Genomic DNA, 26,496 nt, shown 5'->3' with positions numbered 1-26,496 from the left:
TATGAAAAATGATTTGTCTGTATAGTCAGGCATATATTTTAAGGGTAAATAGTAGTTGTTTAGAGTTTACTTTTGCTGAGTCTGAAACACATCCTTTTTGTTCAAAGCTGACCTCCTGAGACCTGCCTGGTGTGGCATTAAAACTGGGAAGGGATAGGTCTCTCTCCAATCCCATTAAGGTGCTCTTCGTTAGTCCTAATGAGTGGAAAACGATTTTTAAACTCCTAGGATGGGTGCTGGTGGCTTTGAAAATCTGTTCTTTTGATCCCCTGATCATTGAAGGAAACTGATTATCATGAAGTTTCTTCCTTTTGCTACTGATGAGATATGTTGCTTCTAGTACTGCCCAGGTGTGGAGCCACTGCTCCTTTATCCCTGCCTCTTGTTCACAGGTCGTGGAGCATGGCCTCTTTGTCAAGCACTGCAAAGTGGAGGTGTATTTGCTGGAACTGAAGCTCTGTGAGAACAGCGACCCCACTAATGTGCTGAGTTGCCATTTCAGCAAAGCAGACACCATTGGTGAGCAGCTGGGCTCGGGCCCTGGGTATTGGTGAGAGAGTGCAGGCATTGTGACTGATAGAAGGCAGACTGCGGTGCCCTCTTGAGACTTGTTACTTGGATTATCTCAGGCTGTAGTTGCCAGTCCAGACCTGGAGTCAGTTCTGCAGGGAATTCTTGGAGAGCCAAGCCTGATGATCATGTTCTATAGATCACTGGATTTGGGCCTTGGCCATTTGACATTTGTTAATTAAGATGAAGAAATGCAAATTCAGAGAAGTTAAAAAGTAACTTATTAAAAAATCTCAGTAACAAAGTGGCAGAGCTGGCTTTTCAAACCAGATCTGTCTTAACTCCAGTGATAAGCTTTCTCACTTTCTGTGTTACTTCTGTGCTGTAAGTGGGACCCACATCATCAGAGAAGAAGCATCTGAAAGGTTTCCGGTCATATGAGCGTGAGTGATACCCATGGAAGATGACTAGCCTTAGAAATCACCAGTGTGTGAAGATCAGTTAAAACTTTTTTCCCCCTACATTTTATCCCAGTTAGAACTTTTGATACAAAGCACCTATGAGCATCTGAAAAGGAAGGAGGATGAAAATTAGTTGGCCATGGCTGTCTTTAGTCTTGCAGCTGGAGAAAGTCCTGAGTGATGTTTCTGCCTGTCCCTAGCAACCATCGAGAAGGAGATGCGGAAGCTGTTCAACATCCCTGCAGAGCGTGAAACACGGCTCTGGAACAAATACATGAGCAACACCTATGAGCAGTTGAGCAAGCTAGACAACACTGTCCAGGATGCTGGTCTATACCAGGGTCAGGTAGGAGGGCCCAGGCCATGCCCCAGCAGGTAGCTGTGCCCAGGGTGTGTGGCTAGATACCTTCTGATGTTATGTATGTTAGAACTGGGGTCATTTGCACTCTCCTCATTTGGTTTCCCCTTTCACTCAGGTGCTAGTAATTGAGCCCCAAAATGAAGATGGCACATGGCCCAGGCAGACCCTGCTATCAAAGTAAGTGAACTTTTTTCTCCCTTGTGGCTGGGCTCACAGGTGTAAGAGAGACATTCTTTCCTCAGGCAGTTACTAAGAAAAATAGTTCTGAATCAGATGAAAAAACATACTGAGTTTCATATCCAGAGCCCATAATCCTGAATGAAGACCTGGTCTTTGGTAAGCAGCGTGCTGGACAGCCATCTAACAGAAACCTGACAGGGGGGTCTCAGCATGGCAGTGAGCCGCTCCTCGTTGAGAATAAGAGAAGGAAAAGAAGGACCAGGATCTGAAATTGCTGCTTTTCCAAGAAGTGGCTTTGTTTTTCAAGCTCTTATATTTTCTCCATCTGTAGTTAGAGGCTTCGATGGAAAAGAGGAGGGCTCAGGCATAGGGTCTTGTATGACTTAAGGGTCATAGTTTGATCCCACCCCACTCTCCCAGTGACCTGTTATTTATTGTTGTCCTTGGAGTTTGCTGGGGAATTGATCAGCTGCTAAACTTGGCACATCTATTTCAGGAGATGTTCATGTGCTGTGTGGAATTGTGCATGTCCTTAGAAGGAGAGAGAAAGAAGTAATGAATTTTCCTCATGGTATAAGAGCGAGAAATGATGTCTGTGTTCTGATAGGTGTGAGGACAGTGTTGGGTTCTGCTCATTTCCCTCAGTTAGGTCTTGGACTGTGAGCGACTATTACGTAGTGATGGGCTCATAGCCAATTTGAGAAACAGGGAAACTACAAACCTTCTTTTGAGAAACATGCACAAACATACAAACATTTTGCGGTTTCAAGGATTTTACAGTGCTCTTGAAGCCCAGCCACGTACACCAGTTTAAGAAACCCTGGTCGCCGGTTTCTGCCAGGATGACAAAATAACTGTGGTAGGCAGGATAATCTCCCTTCCACCCTCCAAGATGTCCATGTCATAATCCCCAGAACCTATGAAAGTCTTAGGTTACATAGAAAAAGGGACTTTGCAGATGTGATTAAAGAGCTTGAGATGGGGAGATTATCCAGGTAGGCCCAATGTAATATAAGGGTCCTTGTGAGTGAAAGAGGGAGGCAGGAGAGTAACGGAAGGAGGTGTGAGGACAGAGGCAGAGTCAGAGATGAAATGTGAGAGGGTCCATTGGCCATGAGCCAAGGAATACGGGCAGCCTCTAGAAGTCCCTAAAGCCTCCACAAAGAAATACAGCCCTGCTAATACCTCGATTTTAGCTCAGAGAGAACCATTTTGGATTTCTGACCTTTAGAACTATGAGATAATAGGGCTGGCCCCATGGCACACTCGGGAGAGTGCAGCGCTTGGGAGCACAGTGGTGCGCCCGCCGCGGGTTCGGATCCTATATAGGAATGAATGGCCGGTGCGCTCACTGGCTGAGCGCGGTGCGGGCGACACCACACAAGGGTTGCGATCCCCTTACCGGTCACAAAAAGACAAAAAAAAAAAAAACAGAACTATAAGATAATAAATTTGTGTTGTTTTAAGCCACCGAGTTTGTGGTAATTTGTGACAGCAGCAGTAGGAAACTAATACATTAGCCCAGACAGCCAACTCCCTTCTTGAAACTGGAAATGCCATAGAACTGAGAGAACATAACATAAAACTGTTAGAACTCCCTGGGAGATAGAAGATGAGTTTATGAGGTAGGGTTGGTATCTCAGAGCAGAAGAGGGCTGGTATCCTGGCCTGGGGAGACGATTTTAGTTGTTCCTTTTCCCCTTCCCAGCATGGCTTCTCCCTGTCCCTCCACACCCTGAGGCCCAAGAGATTCCAGTGAAGAAGATAGCTTTTGGAAAAGAGCAGTGCCTCAGTGAAATTCCCTGAAGGTTAGTCTCCTGGTAAGGTGTGGCCAACAGGGAGTGAGCCCAGAGTGGAATTCCTGAGGCACATTTTCCTCCCCACTCTCCTACATAGAGCCAGACACTGTTGTAGGTGCTGGGGATGCAGTGATAAAACAGGTAAAGTCTTTATCCTCAAAGAGCAGAAAATAGATAAAAAAGAAAAGCCAATGTCTGATGGTTTGTAAGTACTGTGGGAAAAAATCAGGGAATAGAATAAGAGAGCCTTAGACTTTGGGAAGGGGCAGATTTAAACAAGATGATGAGGGCTGGCCTGTGGCTCACTTGGGAGAGTGTGGTGCTGATAACACCAAGGCCCTAGGTTTGGATCCCATATAGGGATGGCCAGTTAGCTTACTGGCTGAGCGTGGTGCTGACAACATCAGGTCAAGGGTTAAGATCCCCTTACTGGTCATCTTTTAAAAAAATAAAAAATTTAAAAAAAAATAAGATGATGGGGAGGCCCAGTGAGGTGTCATTTGAACATGGTTATAAAAGAGGTGAGCAAGGGCCAGCCTGTGGCTCACTTGAGAGAGTGTCGTGCTGATAACACCAAGGCTATGGGTTCGGATCCCTATATAGGGATGGCTGGTTAGCTCACTCGGGAGAGCGTGGTGCTGACAACATCAAGTCAAGGGTTAAGATCCCTTTACCGGTCATCTTTTTAAAAAAAAAAAAAAAAAAGGCGAGCAAGTCAGCAGTGAATGTGGTGCTTAATGGGGACACTAGCATTGTGAGGCAGAGGTGACAGCAGCTGCAGAAGTTTTGAGGCAGAAGCAGGCTTGGTGGCAGACTAGTGGGAGTTTGTTGTGGCCAGAGCTAGGGAGATGATAGGGTGGTGGAGGAGGGTGAGGCCTGGGAGGTGAGTAGGTCCTTGTGTGAGTTGGGTTCTAGTGTTGCCTCTAGGCGAGATAGGAGCCCATTGGAAGGATGCGAGGAGTGGGGAGCAATGCAATCTCATCTGGTGAGTGGCTCCAGGGAGCCAGACAAGAGGTTGACAAGGGTAGTCAGCATGAAAGGAAGATGACAAATTGATAACCTGTGCTAATTCTGCTAATTGGAGCAGAATTCATGCTCCCAGCTGCATAAGAGGATGAAATAAGCATAATAAATATCTTCAAGAAAAGGAGGAAATAGGTACATGAAACAGGAACAAGTTCATATACTTGGAAACTAAGAATTCAGGGAATGGGTCAAGTAACAAAATGGATGTATCTAAAGACTGAATGAGTAAGTTGGAAGGTCAGGTTGAAGAATTCTAGAAGGCATTATGAAGAGATAAAAGAGGTGGAAGATAATAGAAGAAAGGTGCTGGGTCGGCCTGTGGCTCACTCGGGAGAGTGTGGTGCTGATAACACCAAGGCCACAGGTTCGGATCCCATATAGGGATGGCCGGTTTGCTCACTGGGTGAGCTTGGTGCTGACAACACCAAGTCAAGGGTTAAGATCCCCTTACCGGTCATCTTTTTAAAAAAAAAAGAAGAAGAAGAAGAAAGGTGCTATGGAGAATGTCAGTATCAATAGCAATATATCCGTAAGTCAATATACATACGTATTATATGGAAATGTCAGTGTCCGTATAATAGGGATCTCAGAAGCAGAGAGGAAGTGATGGGGCAAAGGGAAGAAAATGTTGGAAGAAACACACATACTGACCAAGAGTTTCTCAGAAGTCATAAAAGATAAAAAGAACTTAAAGAATACAAATCATGACAGATGAAAGGAAGTCCACACTTTGGCACAGTAGAGTGAAATTAACAACAAAGATGAAGAGAAGATTCCAAATCATTTTGAAAGAAAAAGTCACTGACAAAAGAAGAAGATTAATATCAAACTTCTCAATAACAACAATGGATCTGAGAGATACTTTTTCAGGGTCAAAAGAACTTTAAAACTAGAATTATGTATCCTGCTAAACTATTATTTAAATGTGAAGATGAAATAATTTTTCTCTGGGCCGGCCCCGTGGTTCACTCGGGAGAGTGCAGCACTGGTAGTGCCAAGGCTGTGGGTTTGGATTCTATATAGGGATGGCCGGTGTGCTCACTGGCTGAGCGTGGTGCAGACCACACCATGCCGAGGGTTGCGATCCCCATACCGGTCAAATGATAATAATAATAATAATAATAAATTTTCTCTGGTAAGGTTTTCCATACAGAACTCCTCTTTGAAAACCTCTTGGGAGAAGTACTGCTAGAGTCCTGGGGCATGCGGTAAAATCCATAAGGTATGAGGGAGAGTACACAGCTAGTGAAGAGCTGTGTTGATTAGAAAAGCAGAGACCTTGTTACTCATGGTAAGCAAAGATTTCTTATGCAAGACACAGCACCACGAACTACAGAGGAAGTAGATAGAAGTGGGTTGTTTTTTTTGTTTGTTTTTTTGGCACCTGGCCAGTATCAGGGATCTGAACCTGTAACCTTGGCATTACAAGGCTGTGTCCTAACCAACTGAGCTAACCAGCCAGCCCAATAGAGTTTTAAATTTAAAACTTCTGTTCATCAAAGAGTAAAATGGCAAACCATAGAGTTCAAGATATTTGCCACACATATGTCTGACAAATTAATGGTATCCAGAATTTCAAAGAAACCCTAAGTCAATAAGAAAAAGGCAGACAACCCCAATAGAAAAAGAAGCAAAAAAAAAAAATGTAGAATTATATGTATAGTCTACAACTCAGCAATCCCACTCCTAGGCATACAACTGACATAAATAATCTCATGTTTACTTAAAGACATGTTCACAGATGTTCATAATAGCGCTGCCTATCACAAACTTTGGAGTTAACCCTACTATCCACCAATAGTAGAATGGATAAATTGTGGTGTAGCACACAATGGTGTTCTGTACAGCAATGTGCAACAGCATGATGAGTCTCATAAACAATGTTGAGCGAAAGAAGCTAGACACAAAGCAGGGCGTACTATATGATTCTGTTGCTATAAAGATTAATAACAGGTAGAAGCAACCTTTGGTGCACAAGGTCAGGATAGTGGTTAGCTTTGGGAAGAAGTGTGACTGAATGGAGCATGAAGATACCTGGGGGCTGGTGCTGTCCTGTTCTTGGTCTGGGTACTGCTTACATGGATGTATTCATTTGGTGCAAATTCCTTGATTTTTGTACATTCATGATGTAGGTACTTCTCTTTGTAATACTTCAGTAAAAATTTCGTAATAATAAGCAAGGTTTAAGAAAACAACCAATATCCGTAACAATCCAGAAATAATTTCTGGGTAATCCCAACATGGAAGACAAGTAAGGGGACAGGAGGCATTAAAGACCAGAGAGAGATGAGACTGTCCTGAACTACTTCTCCTGAGTGGGGGGAAAGGTAAATAGTTATAAGTTTAAGTAATTTATGGGGAAAGATACAAACATTCTAATAAGTTAATGGAGCAACTACTAGAAATAGAAAAATAGAATTTTTTACTTTGGAACATGCTGTATCAGGAAAGTTTTGGTGGCAAGTAATAAAGTCCTGAAAATTAGTGTGTTAAGCAAGATGGAGGCTTATATTTTTCTAAAAAGAATTTCTGAGGTGGGCAGGCTAGTGCTGCTATAGCAGCTCCATGGCATTATTAGAAATCCAGCTGCTTTGTCCTTTTGCTTTACTGTGTGTGCCTTCTACTTCAAAGGTGACTACCTTAGGTCCGGGGTAACTGTTAGATCTTCAGTAATCAGACCTGCATTCCAGTAGCTGGGAGGAGGAAGAGGGGAGAAGGACATACCCCTTTCTTTTAAGGACATTTCCCAGAAATCACAGATAAAACCTCATGTCTCTGGCCAATTATATGACAATACCTGGCTTCAAGTAAGGCTGAGGAATGCCTTTTAGCAGGAATGCATGGTGTTCAGCCAAAAATTGGGGTTCTTAAACTAAGGAAGAAGGGAAAACTATCAGGAGGCAACTAGCAAATTGCCACACCTGCAAAAGGAAAGAAAGAAGGAAGGCAAGAAAGAAGGAAAAAAATTACTAAAAAGTGTGGTAATTAGAAAACATGAAATAAGGAGGCTGAATTAAGTCCAGCTATTAACTGTATTAGAATAACTGTAGATGGGTTAAACTCATCAATCCAAAGACGAACTCTCAGATTAGATTAGGAAAAAAACATGTTTAGTAATGCATTGTCTGTCAGAGAAAACAGGTTGAAATTGGGAAATGAAAAAATATATCAAGTGAATATGTCATTTAGAAAAAGCTGGTTGGCTCAGTACTTTTTTTTTTTTAACCTACCAGTAGAGTCAATTTTATTTTTTGGCAGGAGAAAACATAGTAAAATTGTTTCCATGGATGGATTCTTTTGTCATTTACATATAAATCTTTTTTTTCACTGGTGAGGTTCACCTTGCAAATTGTGAACATTTCCAGATAATTTCCCTTGTGGATTGCTCCAGTCTTAGTGTTAGTGCTTCCCAAGGATTTTTGTTGACCTGGCCTCGTCTCGCTCTCGCTCTCTCTGTCTCTCTCTGTCTCTCTGTCTCTCTCTCTCTCTCTCTCTCTCTCTCTCTCTCTCATCTCTATCTCTATCTCTCTTTCTTTCTTTAACTTCACTTGCTGAGGTCTGTAAGGCTTGGTCAGCTCTGTACCACAATCCCTTTCAAAGGCTGCCTGCCCAGGGCCAGAAGAGGCCAGTGTTCCTGAGGTGGGGAAGGCCTCCTCTGCATGCATATGGGGTTAACAGTGTTGAGTGGAGAGGTCACGACTTGGGCTGTTGGGAAGGCAGTGAGGATTATGGCTTTTAAGAGTGTACTGTTATCTTAATGATAATTCCAGCTGCCAGAATCTGGATACTTGAGGTCAGTCTTAAAGGCTGGGCTCTCCTCAGAGCAGCATTCGGTCTGGAGAGCATCTGAAAAGCAAGTAGAGTGCAGTGTAGCAAAGAGGGCAAGTATGAGCTCTGCCTGGTTTGCTCAGAGCCTCACTTTGGGCCTGAGCATGGGGATGTTACCTCCAATAATGGGTTCAGGGTATAATTGGGTTGTAGTTGATAACAACCTGACATGCCTGGGGAGCAAGAAATACCTTAGTAGAAAGGTGCTGGGAACCCAGAGGTTTGACCTCAGTGTCTTTTAGGAGCAGGGAGGATTTTTATTTGAAGGTATGGCCTCTGTTTTCAGAAGTTTGTGGCATGAGACCTAATCAGAATTCAGGGCAAGGTCTTGCCTCACCTAATGTATGTGCCTGAGATTGAGGCATTTCCCACAGATTCCTATTTCTCAACCCACAGTGCCCCAGGATTTGTTCTGAGGCTGCCTGAAGGTCTGGTGATGAACCCCTGACCCAGCACCCAAGCATTTTCCAGATACGTCACTTTTCTACACAGAGGTCTTCCTTTTGACTTTTCTGTCAAGGGTAGAGTTTTTAGAAAGATCATATTATGTTAATTTTCAAGCATAAAAAATATCCTTACGTATCCATTATTGAGTTTCTTTTTGACTGAATATACTCTGAAAGCTACTCGCAGAATATTCTAGAACATTTTAAACAAATATCAAATAGAAAATACTTTTTATTTCTTTCAACCAGAAATGTCTCTTTAAAAAATCGGTTGGTCTTGCATATATGTATTGGTTTGTATGGATTTTTGCCCGTTTTAAGCTCAAGAAAATAGAGTAAGTTACCAGTGAATAGATATTGAAAAGGGAATGTAAGGCCATATACTTTGAGGTTCTGTACATCAAAATTTGGATTTCACTACTCTGTAACACTTGTCTCCAGTTCTGAGATGATTTAGTCTGCCCTTGCATAACAGACCACCCTTGGGTAGCAGACTTCCCTTGCCTGTGTAGGAGGCTGGGGAATACCTGCATCATGTTGGACAGTCCTGAAATGCATGCTTAAGTCTCCTGTGTGGTGGAAGAGAGTGCTCTCGGCTTTGATGCATCTCACTTAATGCAGCTGCCTGAGTTCTTGGACTCCTCTGCAGCATGAGAATGAGGTTGTGTGAAGCAAAACTTCTTCAGGATTAGGAAAGGTACATTTTCCTATGGGAAGGTGAGAGGCTGTGGACATCTTCTTTCTTTCTGCCTTGCTATGACCTCGGAGTGTGGAGAAGAACTCGGTTCCTGATGCCCACTTAGACCTCTGGATAATTTCCTGACATCTGCCTACTGCTGGTGTGGCTATAGGATCATGCCTTATCTTCGCTGCCATGTTTTGCTTTCTTCTCACAGGGAACCCTAGTTGAGAATAAATTCCATGGAGGCTGCGCACTGTGCTGGAACAGCACATCTTAATCATTTTCTGTATTCTAAAAATAACCCAGTATTCTAGAAGGAAAATAACACTTTAACATATTTGAAACAATGCAGACAGATTGACTTTCTATATGTTCTTATGTAGATTCTAGTAGAAGATTGATAAAATTGATAACAATTTAAAATTTGGGGCAATTAGCCCTTGAATTAATTATCTGAAAGAAATAAATCTAAAATAAGAGTGTGAGAAATATAGAAACGTGAGTTTGAAACAGATTACTCACATTTGGCAAATTTGAAGAAACAAAAGCAATTCCTCTGGAATGGCATAGTAAAAACAATTGCCGTTTTCCTATTTTAGTGTCCTTATAGCCAGTGATTTAATTTGTGTCAATCATTTTTGGAGGAAGTCATCTCTTATTGTCATTTGTCTATGCCTTTCAATGGTAGCTCTTAAAATTCAGGGAAAGTTATGATTTATAAATCAAACCAGGATGCCCTGAAGATTAACTTTGTGGTTTATCACATTGATGAATTCAGCGTATGACTACGTAGACTAATGAGAGAGGAAGACCAATTAATTTTTTGATCTCACTTAAATAAAATTTACCTTGAAGTAGCATGAAAACAGTCTTTTTGCAATTTAAGTAACTGAAGATGGAGAACATTTATTTCTTGAGAAGAGACCTAAGGCATTAAATAGGGCTTGCTCTTTGCAAAAAGTCAGTAGCATTGTTTTCTGCTTCTCTCTCCCAGATCAAGCACTGCGCCTAGCAGAAATTTTACTACCTCTCCAAAATCATCAGCAAGTCCCTATTCCTCAGTGTCTGCCTCTCCCATTGCAAATGGTGATAGCACTAACATCTCTGGGATGCACAGTTCCGGTGTCAGCAGGGGGTAAGAGCAGGACCTTTCACTTTGCTTCCCTTCCTTCTGAGTCCTTTCCCAGGCTGTATCTGGAGAGCTCATCTGCTACTACATTCACCATATTGGGGTTGGAGTTCCCCATGGGAATGTGCTGCATGTGGTTTCTCATTCCATTTCATACCCACAGTAAAGTATGCCTCCTAGTTCTCACTTAAGTTGCTTATCCTTCTGTGAGTTGGTGTTTTCCCCACAGTCTAAGCCACTGGTGGTCTTGGGTGTCACTGCATTTGTTTGTGATGGGATGGACTGGCCATATGGCAGAATAACTGTCAGGGGATGGTTCTCAGCTGTGCGAGAGCCCTGCCTGCTTCCCCTCTGGATGGCTGTGATCTTTTCTCTAAGCATTTCAGGAGTTCCGGCCACACAGCATAGACAGAGTGGCAGAAGAGATTGAGGCGACAGAGTGTATGTAAACACTCAGGCCCAGTCAAGGCTGGGTGTGGCCTGGTGGGCGGTGTGGCAGGTGAAAGCTCTTGATCTTGGTAACCAAAATATTCTTCCCTAAAGTCACCTGGCACTCAGTCTTCTGGAGGGATGCAAAATTAGCATTTGCCAAAGCCTAAGAGAGGAAAATTCAGATAGTATTTCTTTAATTTCAAATAGTAAATTTCAAATTTCAAATTTCAAATAGTATCACCACCTACTAGCATGCCAAGTCAAAGGGAGATGGACGAGGGTAGGCCTGTAGGTCTGGAGAAGGGAGGAAAGAGAACTTGCTTCATGGGGTTACTACCAGATACAAGTTCTAAAGGCTCCAGAGGAGCCCCAAAAGGCATCCCGAGGGCATGTGTGCTCCCCACTTTTATTGCTGATGTGGGTTGTGTTTTCCAGTGGATCTGGCTTCTCTGCTTCATATAATTGTCAGGAGCCCCCATCATCTCATATACAGCCTGGGCTCTGTGGACTCGGAAACCTGGGGAACACCTGCTTCATGAACTCCGCTTTGCAGGTAAAGGGGAGAACTGCCATTTAAATAACACTGTGTTGGGGCTGGCCCATGGCTCACTCAGGAGAGTGTGGTGCTGATAACACCAAGGCCACGGGTTCGGATTCCATATAGGGATGGCCGGTTAGCTCACTGGTGAGCGTGGTGCTGACAACACCAAGTCAAGGGTTAAGATCCCCTTACCGGTCATCTTTTTTAAAAATAAAATAAATAAATAAATAAATAAATAACTCTGTGTCTTGAAGCTTGGGTGGGAGTGGCCTGCTAAGGTACTGGGTTGATCTTCTCCCAGGGGTCTCCACCCACACTTTGTTACTGCCTCAGCAGTCTCTGTCAGGGCACCTCCCACTGGTTGATACAGAATGGCTTCATGGTATATGGCCCCAAATTGGTCTTTATCAGTTCTGTGTTTGGTTTTACAGTAAAAATATTTTGAATTTTAAGGTATGATCTCCCTAGAAAGTATTGGAATAGTTGCCTGGTTGGTCTCTGATGGGATGAGGGACACTTACAACAACTGACACCAAGCTAAATTATGCATTGCTGAAGACTGACTATCTTTTCACCAAAGATACCTGTCTTACCCTGTACCCCTTACTGGAGAAAATCCTAAAATCCTCCCTTTGAAACCTTGTTTATTTGTTCACTAAATATTGGTCATATACTATGTGACAGCACTGTAATAGACATGGGCTGCAAGGAGTTCAGGTCCAACTACAAAGTTAGGAGGATACAGTCTCCAAGACTGCCCTCACTTCTGGAACCAACTGCAAGTTCTGGGGTTCCCAAGACCACCCTCAGTTTTGATAATTTGCTTAGAAGACTTACAGAACTCACTTAAAGCTGGTATACTCCTGATGAAGGTTTACTATAGGGAAAGGACACAGATTAAAATCAGGGAAGAAGCAAATAGGCAGAGTCCAGGAAGGTTCCAGATGTAGAGCCTCTGTTGTTCTCCACCTGTGGAGTTAGGACATGTTACTTTCCTGGCATTGATGTTTTGCAATACACACAGTATGCTGCCAACCATGGAAGCTCATCCAAGCTTCAGTGTCCAGAATTTTTTTTTTTTTGGCGGCTTGCCAGTACAGGGATCTAAATCTTTGGTGTAATAACACTGTGCTCTGAGTTGTTCAGAATTTTTATTGGGGCTTTATTACTTAGTCATGATTGATTGATTGCCCAGGTGGACTGATAACCATGTGTTCCAAAGCCCCCACCCTAAGTCACATGGTTAGTCTTTCTGAAGTGGCTAACCCTTACCCTATGACTATATATGGTCAGTCTTTTCCTCTCCCCACCAAAATCATATTGTTGGATTATCCAGTGTGACCCAAGACCCACCAGGGAAACAGACGTTCCTGTCAGGCATAATGTTCCAAGGACCAATAGATTACTTCTCAAAGGCCAAGGGCAAAAGCCAGATCTTCTCTTTGGGCAAGGCAAAATTCTTTACTATACGTGGGGACCCAGTGGTGAGCTTATCAAATATGGTTTTGTCCTCATAAAACTTACAGTATAACTTTGAGGTTTCTTGGAGTATGAGGGAAAAGATAAAAGATTTATTAAAAGATTAAGTAACCCTTGTGGTGAGGTAGGAATAGCCTAGTACTGAAGAAAGGAGACCTGAGATTTGGCTTATCATGGAAAAGTTTTCTCTTTGTACCCTCAGTTTTCCTCAATTGTTGAGTAAAGATAATAATAATGAACTTTATAGCTCTAGATATAAATAATATTAAGAAAAAAATTGAAATTCCATGATTTAAGCTTTCAGTTCATGATGCTAGGAAAAGAACAAATAAAACCCAAAAGAAGTAGAAGGAGGGAAATGAGAGATAAGAACAGAAATTAATGAGAAACAAAGCAGATTTATAGTACAGCCAAAAAGCTAATAAAACTGATAAACTCCTAGGAAGGCTGATCAGGAATACAATAGAGAATATACAAATGGCTAGTTCTAGGAATGAAAAAAAGGAACATCACTGTAGATCCTATAGATGTTAAAAAGATTATTAGAGGGGCCAGCCCCGTGGCTCACTCAGGAGAGTGCGGTGCTGGTAGTGCCAAGGCCATGGGTTCGGATCCTATATAGGGATGGCCGGTTCGCTCACTGGCTGAGCGTGGTGCAGACCACACCATGCCGAGGGTTGCGATCTCCTTACCGGTCAAAAAAAAAAAAGATTATTAGAGGATAGTAAAACATTTTGTATGACATTAGACAATTTAGATGAGATGGACAAGTTGCCTTGAAAAGCACAACTTATCAAACTTACACAAGAAGGAATAGAAAATTTGAATAGTTCTATATTTGTTCAAGAAATTGATTAAGAAAATTGATTCAGTAATTAAAAGCCTTACAACAAATTAAATTCTTGTTCTGGATGGCTTTACTGGGGATTATATTCAAAGGTAAGGAAGAAATGATACTAATTGTGTACAAATTTCCATGGAGTAGAGGAGAGCAACTTCTCAAATCATTTTTCAAGGAAGCATTCTCTGATATCAAAGTCTGATAAATAATTTTTTTTTTTTTTTTTTTTTTTTTTTTAAAGATGACCGGTAAGGGGATCTTAACCCTTGATTTGGTGTTGTCAGCACCACGCTCAGCCAGTGAGCGAACCGGCCATCCGTATATGGGGTCCGAACCCGGGGCCTTGGTGTTATCAGCACCGCACTCTCCCGAGTGAGCCACGGGCCGGCCCAATAATTTAAAAAAAAAAAAAAAAGAAAAAAAAGAAAATTTTAGATTATTATATCTCATGACTATAGACACACATAAAGCAAGTTAAATTCAACGATACCTAAATAAAAGTGATCATACACAACCAAGTGGAGTTTGTGCCAAGAGAATTAGGTTGGTTTAACACCTGAAAAATTAATCAGTATCATTTAACATAGTAACAGAATAAAGGAGAATAGTATATGATTATCTCCATACATGCAGAAAAAGCATTTGATAAAATGTGGTACCTTTCATTTTTGAATTTGAAGAATTAAAATTAGTATATACATGTATAATGATATTATTTATTGGCTTCTATACTATCTAATTACCCTGATTTTTCCCCCCATAATGTTTGGCTATAGTTTGGTTTTTTTTTTTTTTTCTTTCAGCTTATTTATATTTCATTTTCTCATGAAACACTGGGATTTCCCAGTCCCTTCCATTTAAAAAAATTATTATCTTCCCTTGAATAAAACATTATCCAGCTTTTACCTTCAGGTAGCTTGTCTCAGAGATGAAGTCTTAAGTAGTATGTGTGAGCTCCTCCAAGACCATGGCTCTAGGAGGTTAACCACAAGGTGGTCCTTCAGCTAGGTCTCCTAGATGCTATCTATGCCTTACAGTTGTGAGCCTTCAGAGAATCTGCTGAGTGCTTCATTTTGTTGGGGTTGCCCCTCAGGGGTCCTTTACAACTTTGTTTATTTTGTATTTCCATGTACTTTCTAGAAGGGATGGTAAGCGCCGATCATGTTCTGTTTCAGTGCCTGAGCAATACTGCACCACTGACCGACTATTTTCTCAAAGATGAGTATGAGGCTGAAATCAACAGAGACAACCCTCTGGGGATGAAAGGGGAAATTGCAGAGGCCTATGCAGAGCTCATTAAGCAGATGTGGTCTGGAAGAGATGCTCACGTGGCACCTCGCATGTTCAAAGTAGGTTGAGATATGTATACTTCCTTTTTCCCATTTGGGGAGTTATTGTTCCCATTAGTGTTGTAATGAGGCATTCATTTACTTGCACTTGGGATTAAGATGGGATCTGAGACTAGAAGCACCACATCATCAGACCCTTCTTTTCTGTCATTCAGTCATTCAGCGCACACTTGTCTTAAGTGTCGTCAATGCCCACCTCTGGGCTGGAGATGCCCAGAAGTCATTTGGTTGCTCAGAATGCTGTATTCTGTGGTGGCAGTATTTGAGTGATCACTGTCCTAAGCCAGATCATAAAAACTGAGTTTAACTTCTAGTATCATCTGAAGACCACTTCTCGGTTCTCTGAGCCTTGGAGCCTGTGTCCCCTGTAGTTTGAGTTGGACATCCCTAAGTTAGGACTTGGGCTGACATTCTTGGAAGGTGATGTGAGGGGCAGTACTCACTTGGGTCCCTCAGCCAGGAAGATGTAGGGTGGAGATGGGTGAACTGCAATGGGCACTTGGAGTAACTTGGATTTTCCATCATCATCATCCTAAATATTTTTTTCTTGCTGAGGGGAAATTACCTTGCCACCGTAGGCTGAGATCTGACAAATCCTAGTTAGCCTACATCATGGGTTCAAGGAGCCTCCATGAATCACGTGGTAAAAAAGATATTTATGTTTCTGATTCAAAGGGGAAAGAAAAATAGCACCTTAACTCAGTGAGGAAATTTAAAACTCAGGTGGTTTGTTGAAATTGAAAACTAATTCTCTTTCATCCCCTGATCCCATTAATCCCTGGGAAATATATGTAAATTACAGTTCATACTAAGTCATAAAAAAAACGAATTAGATGACAACACACTGTAAATAAATAATTGGCAAACAGTATTTAGGGGTGTTAGGGGTAGTCTAGAGCTTCTTCAGTGCTGGCCATGTTCTGTATCTGCACTGTCTGGTATGGTAGCCACTAGTTCAAGTGCCTACCGTAGGCTTATTAAACACAGACTGCTGGACCTATCCCTACAGTTTCTGACTGAATAGGTCTAGGGCGAGGCCTGAGAATGTGCATTTCTCCTAAGCTCCCAGGTGATGCTGATGCTGATGCTGCTGGTTGGGGACCACATTCTGAGGATCACTGGTGGAGAACAATATTGGGCAAACAGTCATTTAGGTATATGAGGGCTGTTATGTGCAGGAGGATTCCTCTAGCTGATGCAGGTATCATTTGTAAAATTCTTATGGAGTTTAAGATTTTGAACCAAAGAAGGACATTGGAGAGGGATTCATGTCAGTACTTAGGTGTGGCTACCCAGGGTGCCACCCTTCCCCCATCTGATAGAGGAGTGGCCCAGGTTCCAGACCCATCACTGTCCTGGCTCTTTGAGACTTTTTTTTTCTTTTTTTTGGCGGCTAGTTGGTATAGGCATCCAAGCTCTGAGCCTTCTTTCTGGTGGGAACTACTGGCCTTCTTTAGTCCCTTCAGGAGTTATTTGGGTTACTCCACCAGGTGTTGTTCTCTTTCACTGTAGCTGATTCTGCAAATCTATTTTTGTTGACAATTTTCCATCTGACTTCACTGGTTCTTTATATCATATGCCTTCTGATGCAGTTGCTTTTGTTGTAGACACAAGTGGGACGTTTTGCTCCTCAGTTTTCTGGCTACCAGCAACAAGACTCTCAGGAGCTATTAGCCTTTCTTCTAGATGGATTGCATGAAGATCTGAACCGAGTAAAGAAGAAGCCCTACCTGGAGCTAAAGGATGCCAATGGGCGGCCAGATGCGGTATGATATTGAAGATGTCTGAACAATAATATTGTAAAGAAGCTGCGTTCCGTTGAGAGTGCAGAGACATTCTTCTGGTCTTTGAGTGTTGGTGCCTGGACACTGGTTGCCATTGACTGTTGCTAGGGATGGGACATGGTCTCTGGCAGAGAAATGCATTCCAGTTTAGAAAGGAGCTAACTCTAATTACTTTTAATACTGTCTCTTGGGCTTCTTCAAATTAGAGTCAGCTTGTTTAGTATTTCATTGGTGAATCAGAAATTAGGGCACTCTGAAAACTTTAAAGTGTCTATAGTGTGGACCCTTAGGATTGTTACTGCTCTCTTTAAAATTCACTTATGAATATTAAAATAATTTGTTGTTGATATTATTAGGGCATTTACACTTGTTCGCCTTGACTTTCTGTCCTGTGAAAGAGGAATTTAGTATTTCAGCTACCTTGTCACATTGGGACGATCAATGTGAATGCTTTAAAGTAGCATTTAGATCTTAAAGGGACAAACATGAGTTAGCTGAACTGTAGAATAGATTAAAATCTCTCAAAAGGGACTTTAGATCATTAGAAATACCATGGGAGGCAGTCCTTGCCCTAGTCAGGTCTGCGTGCCCACAGTGATCTCAGAGTTTCTGTTTCTCATCAGAGGACACACAAGCCTCTTGTTCCCTTAGATCCCATGTCAACATCTTATTAAGTGTGGGACTGGGCACAGAGCTGTCATATGATGTGAATATGGTATGCTAAGTGTGGTCCTGGCCCTGCCTAGCCTGGACCAAGCTCTTGTCTGTACAGACTACCTCCTGGTTCATCTCAGGGTTTGCTATGAATTATTCTGGATGCAGGAAAAAAGGACTGAGATTTCTTTTTTTTTTTTTTTTTTTTTTTAAAGAGTGAGAAAGAGACGTTGAGAATGTTTTTTTTTTATCCCTTTTTCCAGGTGGTGGCAAAGGAAGCCTGGGAGAATCACAGGTTGAGGAATGATTCTGTGATTGTTGATACTTTCCATGGCCTCTTCAAATCTACTTTGGTTTGCCCAGAATGTGCTAAGGTTTCTGTGACCTTTGACCCGTTTTGCTATCTAACTCTCCCGCTGCCCTTAAAGAAAGATCGAGTTATGGAGGTCTTCCTGGTTCCTGCTGACCCTTGCTGCAGACCAACCCAGGTAACAGAATCCACACCCTCATAGCACTTCTTGCTGTGACTGGTCTTGAGACCCTGGTGGGACTGCTTCCATCTCCTGCATTGGAAATTCCGTTGCCTGCCTCTGGGTCTCCTTGGCACTTGCCTAAATGTGTGCCTTTGGCTTCCATCAGACATTTGTGTAATCCCATATCATTCAAGGCCTATTGTGAAGGTCTTTTGGCTTCTCTGTCACTTTTTTCCCCATGCTCCATTCACACAACTGAAGTAAGCTGGTTGATCTGCTAAGTGGTCCTTGAATCTGAATCCCGACTCAGAAGTCAGGTACTTTCCTTAGTCAGATTCACCCTTAAATCAGCTGGGAGAGCTTGACCAGAACAAGAGGCCAGATGGGCAATGTGAACAGCAGGTCTTAGTGTCCAGCCCTGCTAAGGGCTCACTATATGATTATAGTACTTAGTCTTCCAGCTTTAGTTTCTTTCTCTCTAAAGAAAGGTGATATGTAGGACCAGGTGGCAATTATATAATTTTAACAGTTCTTTAAAGGAAGTAGTGAACAATTCCAAGAAGCTAAGAATAAAATAAAGCAATGTTTGGGAGGGAAAGACCAGCCCAATTCCCATGCTGCTGCCTGAATACTGAGGCAGACTTGCTTGTTTGCCGTGCTGCTGGCTCATCTGAGCCCTGATCTCACCATACACTGTTTCTGGAAGGGCACCTCTGCCTCTAGAGACGCCTGCTCCTTCCAACTTATTTCCCCCTTTGCAGAGCACCCCATCACCTTGACCATCTCTCCCTTGCAGTACCGCGTGACTGTGCCACTGATGGGGGCCGTGTCTGACCTGTGTGAGGCTCTCTCCAGGCTGTCTGGCATTGCTGCAGAAAACGTAAGGCAGGGTGATCGGTAGCACACAGCATATTAGGGACACTTCATAGTCCTTTGGAGTTTCGGGGTAGTTATTATTGGCCAGCACAAAGTGATTATTTGTGTGTGTCTGGATACCTACCTCCCAGCCCTTGCTCACTGTGCACACTATGGATGAGACTGTCCTCCCAGCTCCAGGAAACACCATCTTTCCCCCGTTGGGGTTACACTAGCCATGGTCAGAGGGCCAGGAGTAAGGTTTTGCTTTCAGCACTGTGTGCTGATGGTGGCTTGGAGACTTCTGGCCCTGGGGAATACCCCAGAGGCAGCTTCTGTACACTACTAGTCTCTGGTCAGCACTTACTCCTCACCATTCCTGTCACTCGATGGCAGATGTTACTAGTACTTTCAGTTCTGGTGGTAGCCATGTTGCTTCCCCCAGGCTTTGGTCTGAAGCTCTAGGGCTAGTTGCATGATGGCTTCTCTAGAGGCAACACTCCAGTAGGGCATTTTGTCTGTTTGTTTCTGGGTTTTAAGCAGTTAGTAGGGGCATTCTTAGCCATCCTATAATCTTTCTGTTAATGTTGATTCTTAGATGGTGGTCACAGATGTGTATAATCACCGGTTCCACAAAATTTTCCAGCTGGATGAAGGACTAAACCACATCATGCCTCGGGATGACATTTTTGTGTGAGTACTCAGTGGTTTCTGCTGCAGGGTCAGAGGAAACAAGCTAGAGGCTTTGGCTTATTTGTGTCTCCAGAGAAGTTCTGGCAGTTGGTGCTCATGATGATTTGCCCCAACCCCTGGGTGCAGGAGATGCTATTCAGGGAATTGTGGGCAACCATTAGTGCCAAACACCTACTGACACTGCAGAGCTAGACATTCTAGTGACTCTTCTCAGCATGGACAGCCTTTCTTCAATAGTTGCCGCCTGTTTAGAAGGCCAATTCAGTGGTCCTGCAGATGGTCCTGCTATCAGAAATGCCTTTCTCAAGAAGAGTCACAGCTGTGTGAGGGGCCCTGGGAAGATGGGAGAAGGAGTATGGTATGGGAGGATTGCATCATTTCTCTGCCACAGGCTATGGCTCCTCAGTCATGTTCTGTGATACTATGATCTTCATCGGAAATGACAGGGAGGGCTGATTTAAACAGCCATTTTCAGCTCAAACATTCTGCAAGCTCTGAGATTCAGTTTTCTCATCCCTCTGGGGACAGTACAGAGGTCTCAACCCCTCCCAAGTGCTGCTTCATGGCTGCTCTGTGTAATTGTGTGTGTCCCTGTCCTAGGTGGAGTGGGGTGGGAACCTGGTGCTCGCAGACCGCCACTTGCTCAGGGAAGCTTGAATGTGGACTATACTCATGCTGTCCCTCCCTCTTTACCTCTCACTCAGAAACTTGCCTCTGCTGAGAAAGACTTCTAGGATTTTGCTTTGGTTTTTGTTTTTGGCTGAGGAATGTAGTACACATACAGATCTAGAAGGTCTGCGACTTCTAGATCATTCTAAAAGTAACAGTTCTTGGCCTCACACAAGATCCTTGTTTTGTTTGCACCTGCATATGCTGCCTCCCCACTCACAGCAATCTTCCCTCACTTGACAAGTGGACGGTACCAAGGCTCACACTATGACACAGGGCTAGGACATGGGGAAGTCAGCTTTCATAGTGGTTTCTCACCCCAAGCCCTTAACATGGTCTCTTTCAATTTTGGAAAATATTGTTCACACACATCTGAGCTGAGAGGAACTAGGGCATCACCCTGTGGGGAGCTTGTCAGACTACCACCAACAGAGGAATTTTCAGAGGGCTTAAGGGCCAAACAGTGGGAAAACAAATTATTTTAAAGATGGATTGATAATTGCCTTATGAAAATAGCAGTGTCTTATATTTTTGAGTGTTGTGTGCTATGTTACTAAGTTATTTAATCCTCACAACAACCCTGTAAGGTGGGTATTGTCCCATTGTCCACTGAATAAACAGACTCAGAAGCTAGGGTGCTTATACTGGGTCACAGTAGCCAGAAAATGACAGCAGTGGACCTGGACCAGCCTCACACCAAGGCCTGGTTCTTAATCATTATGTAGGACCGCAGGGTCCTTACCCTGGAGCACACCTTGGACATTTTTGTGAGTTTTTCTTAGAAACTCCTTCTGCATAAACTGCAGTCAAGACTGTTTGCCGTTTGGGGAGGGGTGTGTGTGTGTGCACACGTGTGCATGCACACGTGCTTATGCACGTGTGTCTGTTTATAGATTTCAAAAATTGAATCAGTAAGTTTGTGTCTCCCCCTATAGGAAGAGGGAAAGACTACAGTCGGTTGCCAGCAATTTTGGTAACATCTGTTCGAGGATAAAACATCTATAAATCTCCTCAACCCCATGTATTCACTAAGTAAGACACATTTTTCATAATCATTGATTTGTATTTAGCAGTTTATTTGATTGTCTGTGATTTTTTAAAAATTAGATATGATTCTTTTACTTCAGTGTTTTTGAACAAAGATGGCAAATAGTTCATTTTATGAATTTGCTCCTTTGGGGAAAAAAAGAGTTTTTGGCTAATATTCTAGGTGTACATCCTTGTACAATACTTGATTTTATTAAAGGGCAAGATACTGAGAATGCATTTTTAAATACTGGGCTCCTTGGTTTTGAGTCTCAGTAGAAGGACCACAGAGTTTGAGGCCATGGTTGGAGGAAGGAACATCACAGTTAGCCCCAGTTCCCAGGTTGTGTAGGTTTACATTGTGCTGCCAATGCTCCTCCTTGGGATTCCTGACCCAGCTTTTAGAATCATCTTGGAAGTGTTTTATCCATCTTTTCTACTAAAGTATGCTCTGTCCCAATAACCATAGTCCTGGCTACTGTGTAGCTGCAGCTCAGGTCTCTATTGCTCACAGGGACCTGCTGCTAAAGGTTCCCTCTTGTGTGATTGATACAGGTACGAGGTCTGCAGCACCTCCGTGGACGGCTCAGAATGTATCACACTTCCAGTCTACTTCAGGGAGAGGAAGTCCAGGCCATCAAGCACTTCCTCCGGGGTAGTGCTATATGGGCAGCCACTGCTGGTTTCTATCCCCAAGCACAAGCTAACCCTCACATCTTTGTATGAGGCTGTTTGTGATCGTATCAGGTTGGTGGCAGGAATGTGATTTGGGTGTTATCTGAGATCAAGATAGGCGCAGTAATAGTGGTGACAACCCCTGTGGAGTGCTTGCCACTATAAGAAATGCAGTCATAAGAAATGCTCCTGGGAGGGCCAGGGCAGGTGACATAGGCATAGGGCATCTGGTACATCTTAGGCACCATGACCCCAGTCCCTGGAATCATGTCAGTCACCTGTGTTAGGGAGGCTAGTTCTTTGATGGCATTTTGTATTTGAATACTATTTCTGAAGTGTTCCACTATCATTCTGAAGCTGGTAATTGTCATTACTGAGAAATACTTTAAAAAATGATGGTGCCACGTGACATTAGTAGAAGACTTGAAACAGACTTTCTTGGAGTCTTCATTGACTTGACAGACATCTGATCTCTTGGGTTTTTCTCAATTTCATAAAGTATTGAGCCATTACATGATTTTAAAGCATTTTATTTACATAAATTGCTTTGTAAATAGCTGAATATATAAATTATGAACTACTTCTTCGCTGTGTAGTAGAGAAAAATAGGTCAGTGTTACAACTAACAATCTTTTTTCTTTCTTTTTTTTTTTTAAGCCGCTATATAAAAGAGCCTTTGCCTGATGAGTCTGGCAGTTTGCCCTTAGAGCCGGGGGCCTGCAATGGCTCCAGGGGCAGCTGTGAAGGTGAGTGCTTGCCATGCTGGGAGGCTGTGGAGCTGTGGCCGACCAAATCCTCCTGATCTTCTTCCTCTTCCAAAGGTGTTATACACATGGGAGAGTGAGGCTCTGAGGCTGAGTTAGGGGCTCTGCTTTCTGTCACTCCCCATTGTCCAACTTTGGTACTTCATGGAATCTTAGATACCTGATGATAGAGACTGGGTTTCACCTCAAGCACCTTGAGCCTAGAGGATTGAATGGCTTGCCCAAGGTCATGAAGCAGAGTCAAGATTTGAGTTCTGATCTGTTGGGATTGAAAAGTGGGTGCTTACCCAGCATGTGACTGCCTCTACAGCCAGACCTCTATTGGCAGAACTATTGTTATCTTGGTCCTCACACACCACTGTGGGGCAGAACCACCCAGCCTGGCTGGCAAGCCTTCAGTCCCGGGGAGGACAGACATCCTGGCCAGCCAATCAGAAGGCAGAGACAGGTTCTCTTTGGCATTTCTTTTTTTCTTTCTACCCAGGAGCCACAGGTGGTGGGTGACTCTAGACAGCTCCTGCTGTGAGAGGAAAGGAGTCGCAGTCTGAAAAGCAGTAGGATAGGCTTGTTGTGGGAAATCTCAGATCCTTTGCTGTCCTCCTCAAATGTTCTCAAAGTTAGTGCCATAAATTCTCAATTGCAAATCCAAATGTCAAGATTTCTCCAATGCACACACAGTCCAGGAAAGTGAGAATTGATAAAAATAATGACAATAGGCTCTATCATCAATGGATATTCCAAATTATTTTTGATATTTTAGGGTTGAGTACATTTTATTATAGTCAGATTCTTAGTTTTGGCCAGACTACTATGTTCTCCTCTTACTAGGGATGAACAGGAGTATGTTTTGTGCACAAGTCCCATAAGCAGAGATGTCAAAGTGGTAATGACAGTCTCTGAGCAGACCCTTGGTGACCTGTGGCACTATGGAAGCCAAGGGACTGCAATCCCCAGCTCAGGTTGTGGAGTGGACTTGAACAGGTCATTTCATCATACTAAACCTTGGTTTACCCATCTACAAGATGGGATGATGACACCTGCTTCACAGAGTTGAGATTACAGTTTAATGAGAAAATGTGGTTAAAGCACCTGGCACATAATAGATGCTCAATCCAGAACAACCCTTTGTGAGTAATTACTGCTGCCTTTCAAATTCTATAAGTGAGGTGTTTTTTTTTTTTTTTTTTTTTTTTGCGACTGGCCTCTCTACAAATGAGTCTCAGTGCAGAGACTTGAGACCCTGTTTACTGACAAAGTACTTTTAAGCTCTCCTACCATGGCTCCTTATTAGGCGTGTGGCTGCTGGACCTTAGGTCCCCTGCTGATTATCTGAGTGACCTTGGGTGGCTGCTTTCAGTGGACCCTTCCTTCTTTTCATAGCCTGTGACATACACTTCATGGCATTTCATTCCGACTGCATTAGCAGAAGGTTCCTGAGATTATCTAGATAACTGCAGTCAGAGGCTTGGCTGGGGACAGAATGTCAGGGCACTGCTTGTTCAGTGGGTGGGGTTAAGACAGTTTTTCTTTCCCTCTCTGAAAGGGAGCAGGTGGGGTAGGACAGGCTTACCTGTGTGTAAAGGGGCAGTGCCACTGTCCTAGGAATCAAGTGAGTTGGGAAAGGAGCCTCCATGAGAGCTGGGGCTTGTGGTGTTCTTAAATAGCACATCCTCCTTTCCTCAGACTTTGTGTTCTTAAGGATATTTCCCTAAGTATTTAAACTATTTATTTATTTATTTATTTTTTTTTTTTCCGCTGGTAAGGGGATCGCAACCCTTGGCTTGGTGTTGTCTGCACTACGCTCAGCCAGTGAGTGCACCAGCCATCCCTATATAGGATCCGAACCCGCGGCCTCAGCACTACCAGCACCGCACTCTGCCGAATGAGCCACGGGGCCGGCCCTAAACTCTTTATTTTAATATGCTTTTCCCCTGTTACTTTTATATCACCTTTTGGAGTGATCCTCATCTTTGCTGAAATTACTAATCGGATACTCTGACTTTCCTCTTAGACTGCGGGCTCCATGATGGAATGATGCTGTTTGCTGTGTCCCTGGGACTCAGCTTGGCAGCCACACCTAAGAGACATTCAGTAAATACTTGTTGAGGGAACTTTTCTTTTCTTTTTGTTTTTTGGTGGCTGGCTGGAATGGGGATCTGAACCCTTGACCTTGGTGTTCCAAGGCTGCGCTCTAACAGCTGAGCTAATCGGCTAGACCCTGAAGGAACATTTAGCATATATAGTTTTCTGGAGGAACTGAATACTTTTACTTAATATTTGTGTTCGTTATAGTATTTGAAAATTGACTTTAAAATTTTTTACCAAACTCTTTTGTTTTTTTGGTGACTGGCTGGTACAGGGATCAAACCCCAGACCTTGGTGTTATCAACATCACACTCTAACCATCTGAGCTAACTGGCCAACCCCTCCAAACTCTATTCTTGAATGTTGAGTATGCATCTCATTTTAATCCTTTTCTCCCTGTGGACCTAAAGATGAAATCCAAAGAGTGAGAACATGTGGTATGAAGTCCACTGAACTACCCACTGATGAGAGGCCCAAATTTAGGACTGGCAGGACTGCTGAATCACTTTGTGCCTTTGGGTAACTCACTTAACTTCTCTGGGCCTCTGCCTCCTCATCGTGGAATAGCAGTGCCCACCCTCCCTGTCTAGCAAGGGTGTGGTGTGGGTCACACATGAATTCAGGTGCTTTGTAAATGAAAAGGGGTTGATGTAGTTTCACACATACAGAACAAAATCTGGAAGGAAACACCACAGTTAGGTTTTAAATAAAAATTTTAACATTGAGATGGTGGTAAATTACATATGTAACATTTTTCATTTGTGTGCCAGGAGAAGATGAAGAAGAAATGGAGCATCAGGAAGAAGGCAAAGAGCAGCTGTCAGAAACAGAAGGCAGTGGGGAGGATGAGCTGGGAAGTGACCTTAGCGAGACCACCCAGAAGAAGGTCAAGGGCCACCCTTGCCCAAACAGGCTTTTTACCTTCAGTCTTGTGAACTCCTATGGAACGGCTGACATAAATTCACTTGCAACTGATGGAAAACTCCTTAAACTCAACTGTAAGCATTTTCTCTGACCTTTCAAGCTGGGCTTTGGGGATTTGGGGTCTGTTTGAAAATTTTTGCACTCAACACTCCCTGCATTGGGCTTTCACAATCTCTGTGTGGCTCCAGGAGCAGACACCTGTGTGATCCTTGGCTTGAAGCCCCACAAGGGCTGTCTCAGAGACCACTGTTCACACCTTTCAGGCTTTTGTCCTCAGTCCCTTGATGACCTCAAAAGGAAGCAGGTGTCCCTCAACTCCCAGCATTTTGCATGACTTTAGCTCTGGATCACCAACACTTCCTGTGGCCACGCTTGGAAGCAGCATTCCCCAAACTTCTCTCACTTACGAGAATAAATGCAGATTTCTTTTATTCCATAAGAATATTCACAAAATGTGTCCCATTTAAAGGATGGTCATGGATTTTGTAGACTCTCCATTACATAGAGCCTGTAATGCAGGCTGCTGGAAGAGGTGTCCTCAAGGGATATGGATGTGCATTGTGTATGAAAAGCACAAATGGCCAGTGAGGACACCTGTACAGGGTGGGGAGGGGAGTGGCAAAAGCATCTCTTGAGTCTTTCACCTTCCTTCATTGGAAAAGAAATTAGCTTGCTTTTTTCTTTTTGGGGGGCAGCTGGCCAGTAATGGGATCCGAACCCTTGACCGTGGTATTACCATCACCTCACTTTCCTAAGTGAGCTAACCAGCCAGCCCTCATTTTTAATTTAAAAAAAAAAAAAATCACTTTATTGAGATATTTTTGTATCTA

At 43.1% G+C, this 26,496-nt stretch overlaps 1 protein-coding gene across 2 annotated transcripts in view; it reads left to right on the top strand.

Annotated features, from left to right (window-relative positions):
* USP4 (ubiquitin specific peptidase 4) overlaps positions 1 to 26,496 on the top strand; it is a 42,263-nt gene that overhangs the window by 6,452 nt on the left and 9,315 nt on the right. The window contains exons 4-16 of one of the 2 annotated variants that reach the window (XM_063114274.1): positions 393 to 519; positions 1,172 to 1,317; positions 1,448 to 1,509; positions 10,288 to 10,428; positions 11,290 to 11,407; positions 14,891 to 15,064; positions 16,672 to 16,830; positions 17,766 to 17,990; positions 18,772 to 18,855; positions 19,429 to 19,523; positions 21,774 to 21,965; positions 22,551 to 22,639; positions 25,513 to 25,740. In XM_063114274.1, the coding sequence (XP_062970344.1) occupies positions 393 to 519; positions 1,172 to 1,317; positions 1,448 to 1,509; positions 10,288 to 10,428; positions 11,290 to 11,407; positions 14,891 to 15,064; positions 16,672 to 16,830; positions 17,766 to 17,990; positions 18,772 to 18,855; positions 19,429 to 19,523; positions 21,774 to 21,965; positions 22,551 to 22,639; positions 25,513 to 25,740 (1,840 nt within the window). The remainder of the gene's footprint in view (positions 1 to 392; positions 520 to 1,171; positions 1,318 to 1,447; positions 1,510 to 10,287; positions 10,429 to 11,289; positions 11,408 to 14,890; positions 15,065 to 16,671; positions 16,831 to 17,765; positions 17,991 to 18,771; positions 18,856 to 19,428; positions 19,524 to 21,773; positions 21,966 to 22,550; positions 22,640 to 25,512; positions 25,741 to 26,496) is intronic. The other variant, XM_063114275.1, reaches the window with a different exon arrangement.

The sequence above is a fragment of the Cynocephalus volans genome, chromosome 11, assembly GCF_027409185.1.
Source record: "Cynocephalus volans isolate mCynVol1 chromosome 11, mCynVol1.pri, whole genome shotgun sequence".
Lineage (NCBI taxonomy): Eukaryota > Metazoa > Chordata > Mammalia > Dermoptera > Cynocephalidae > Cynocephalus > Cynocephalus volans.
This window is presented reverse-complemented; position numbering and strand designations above follow the sequence as displayed.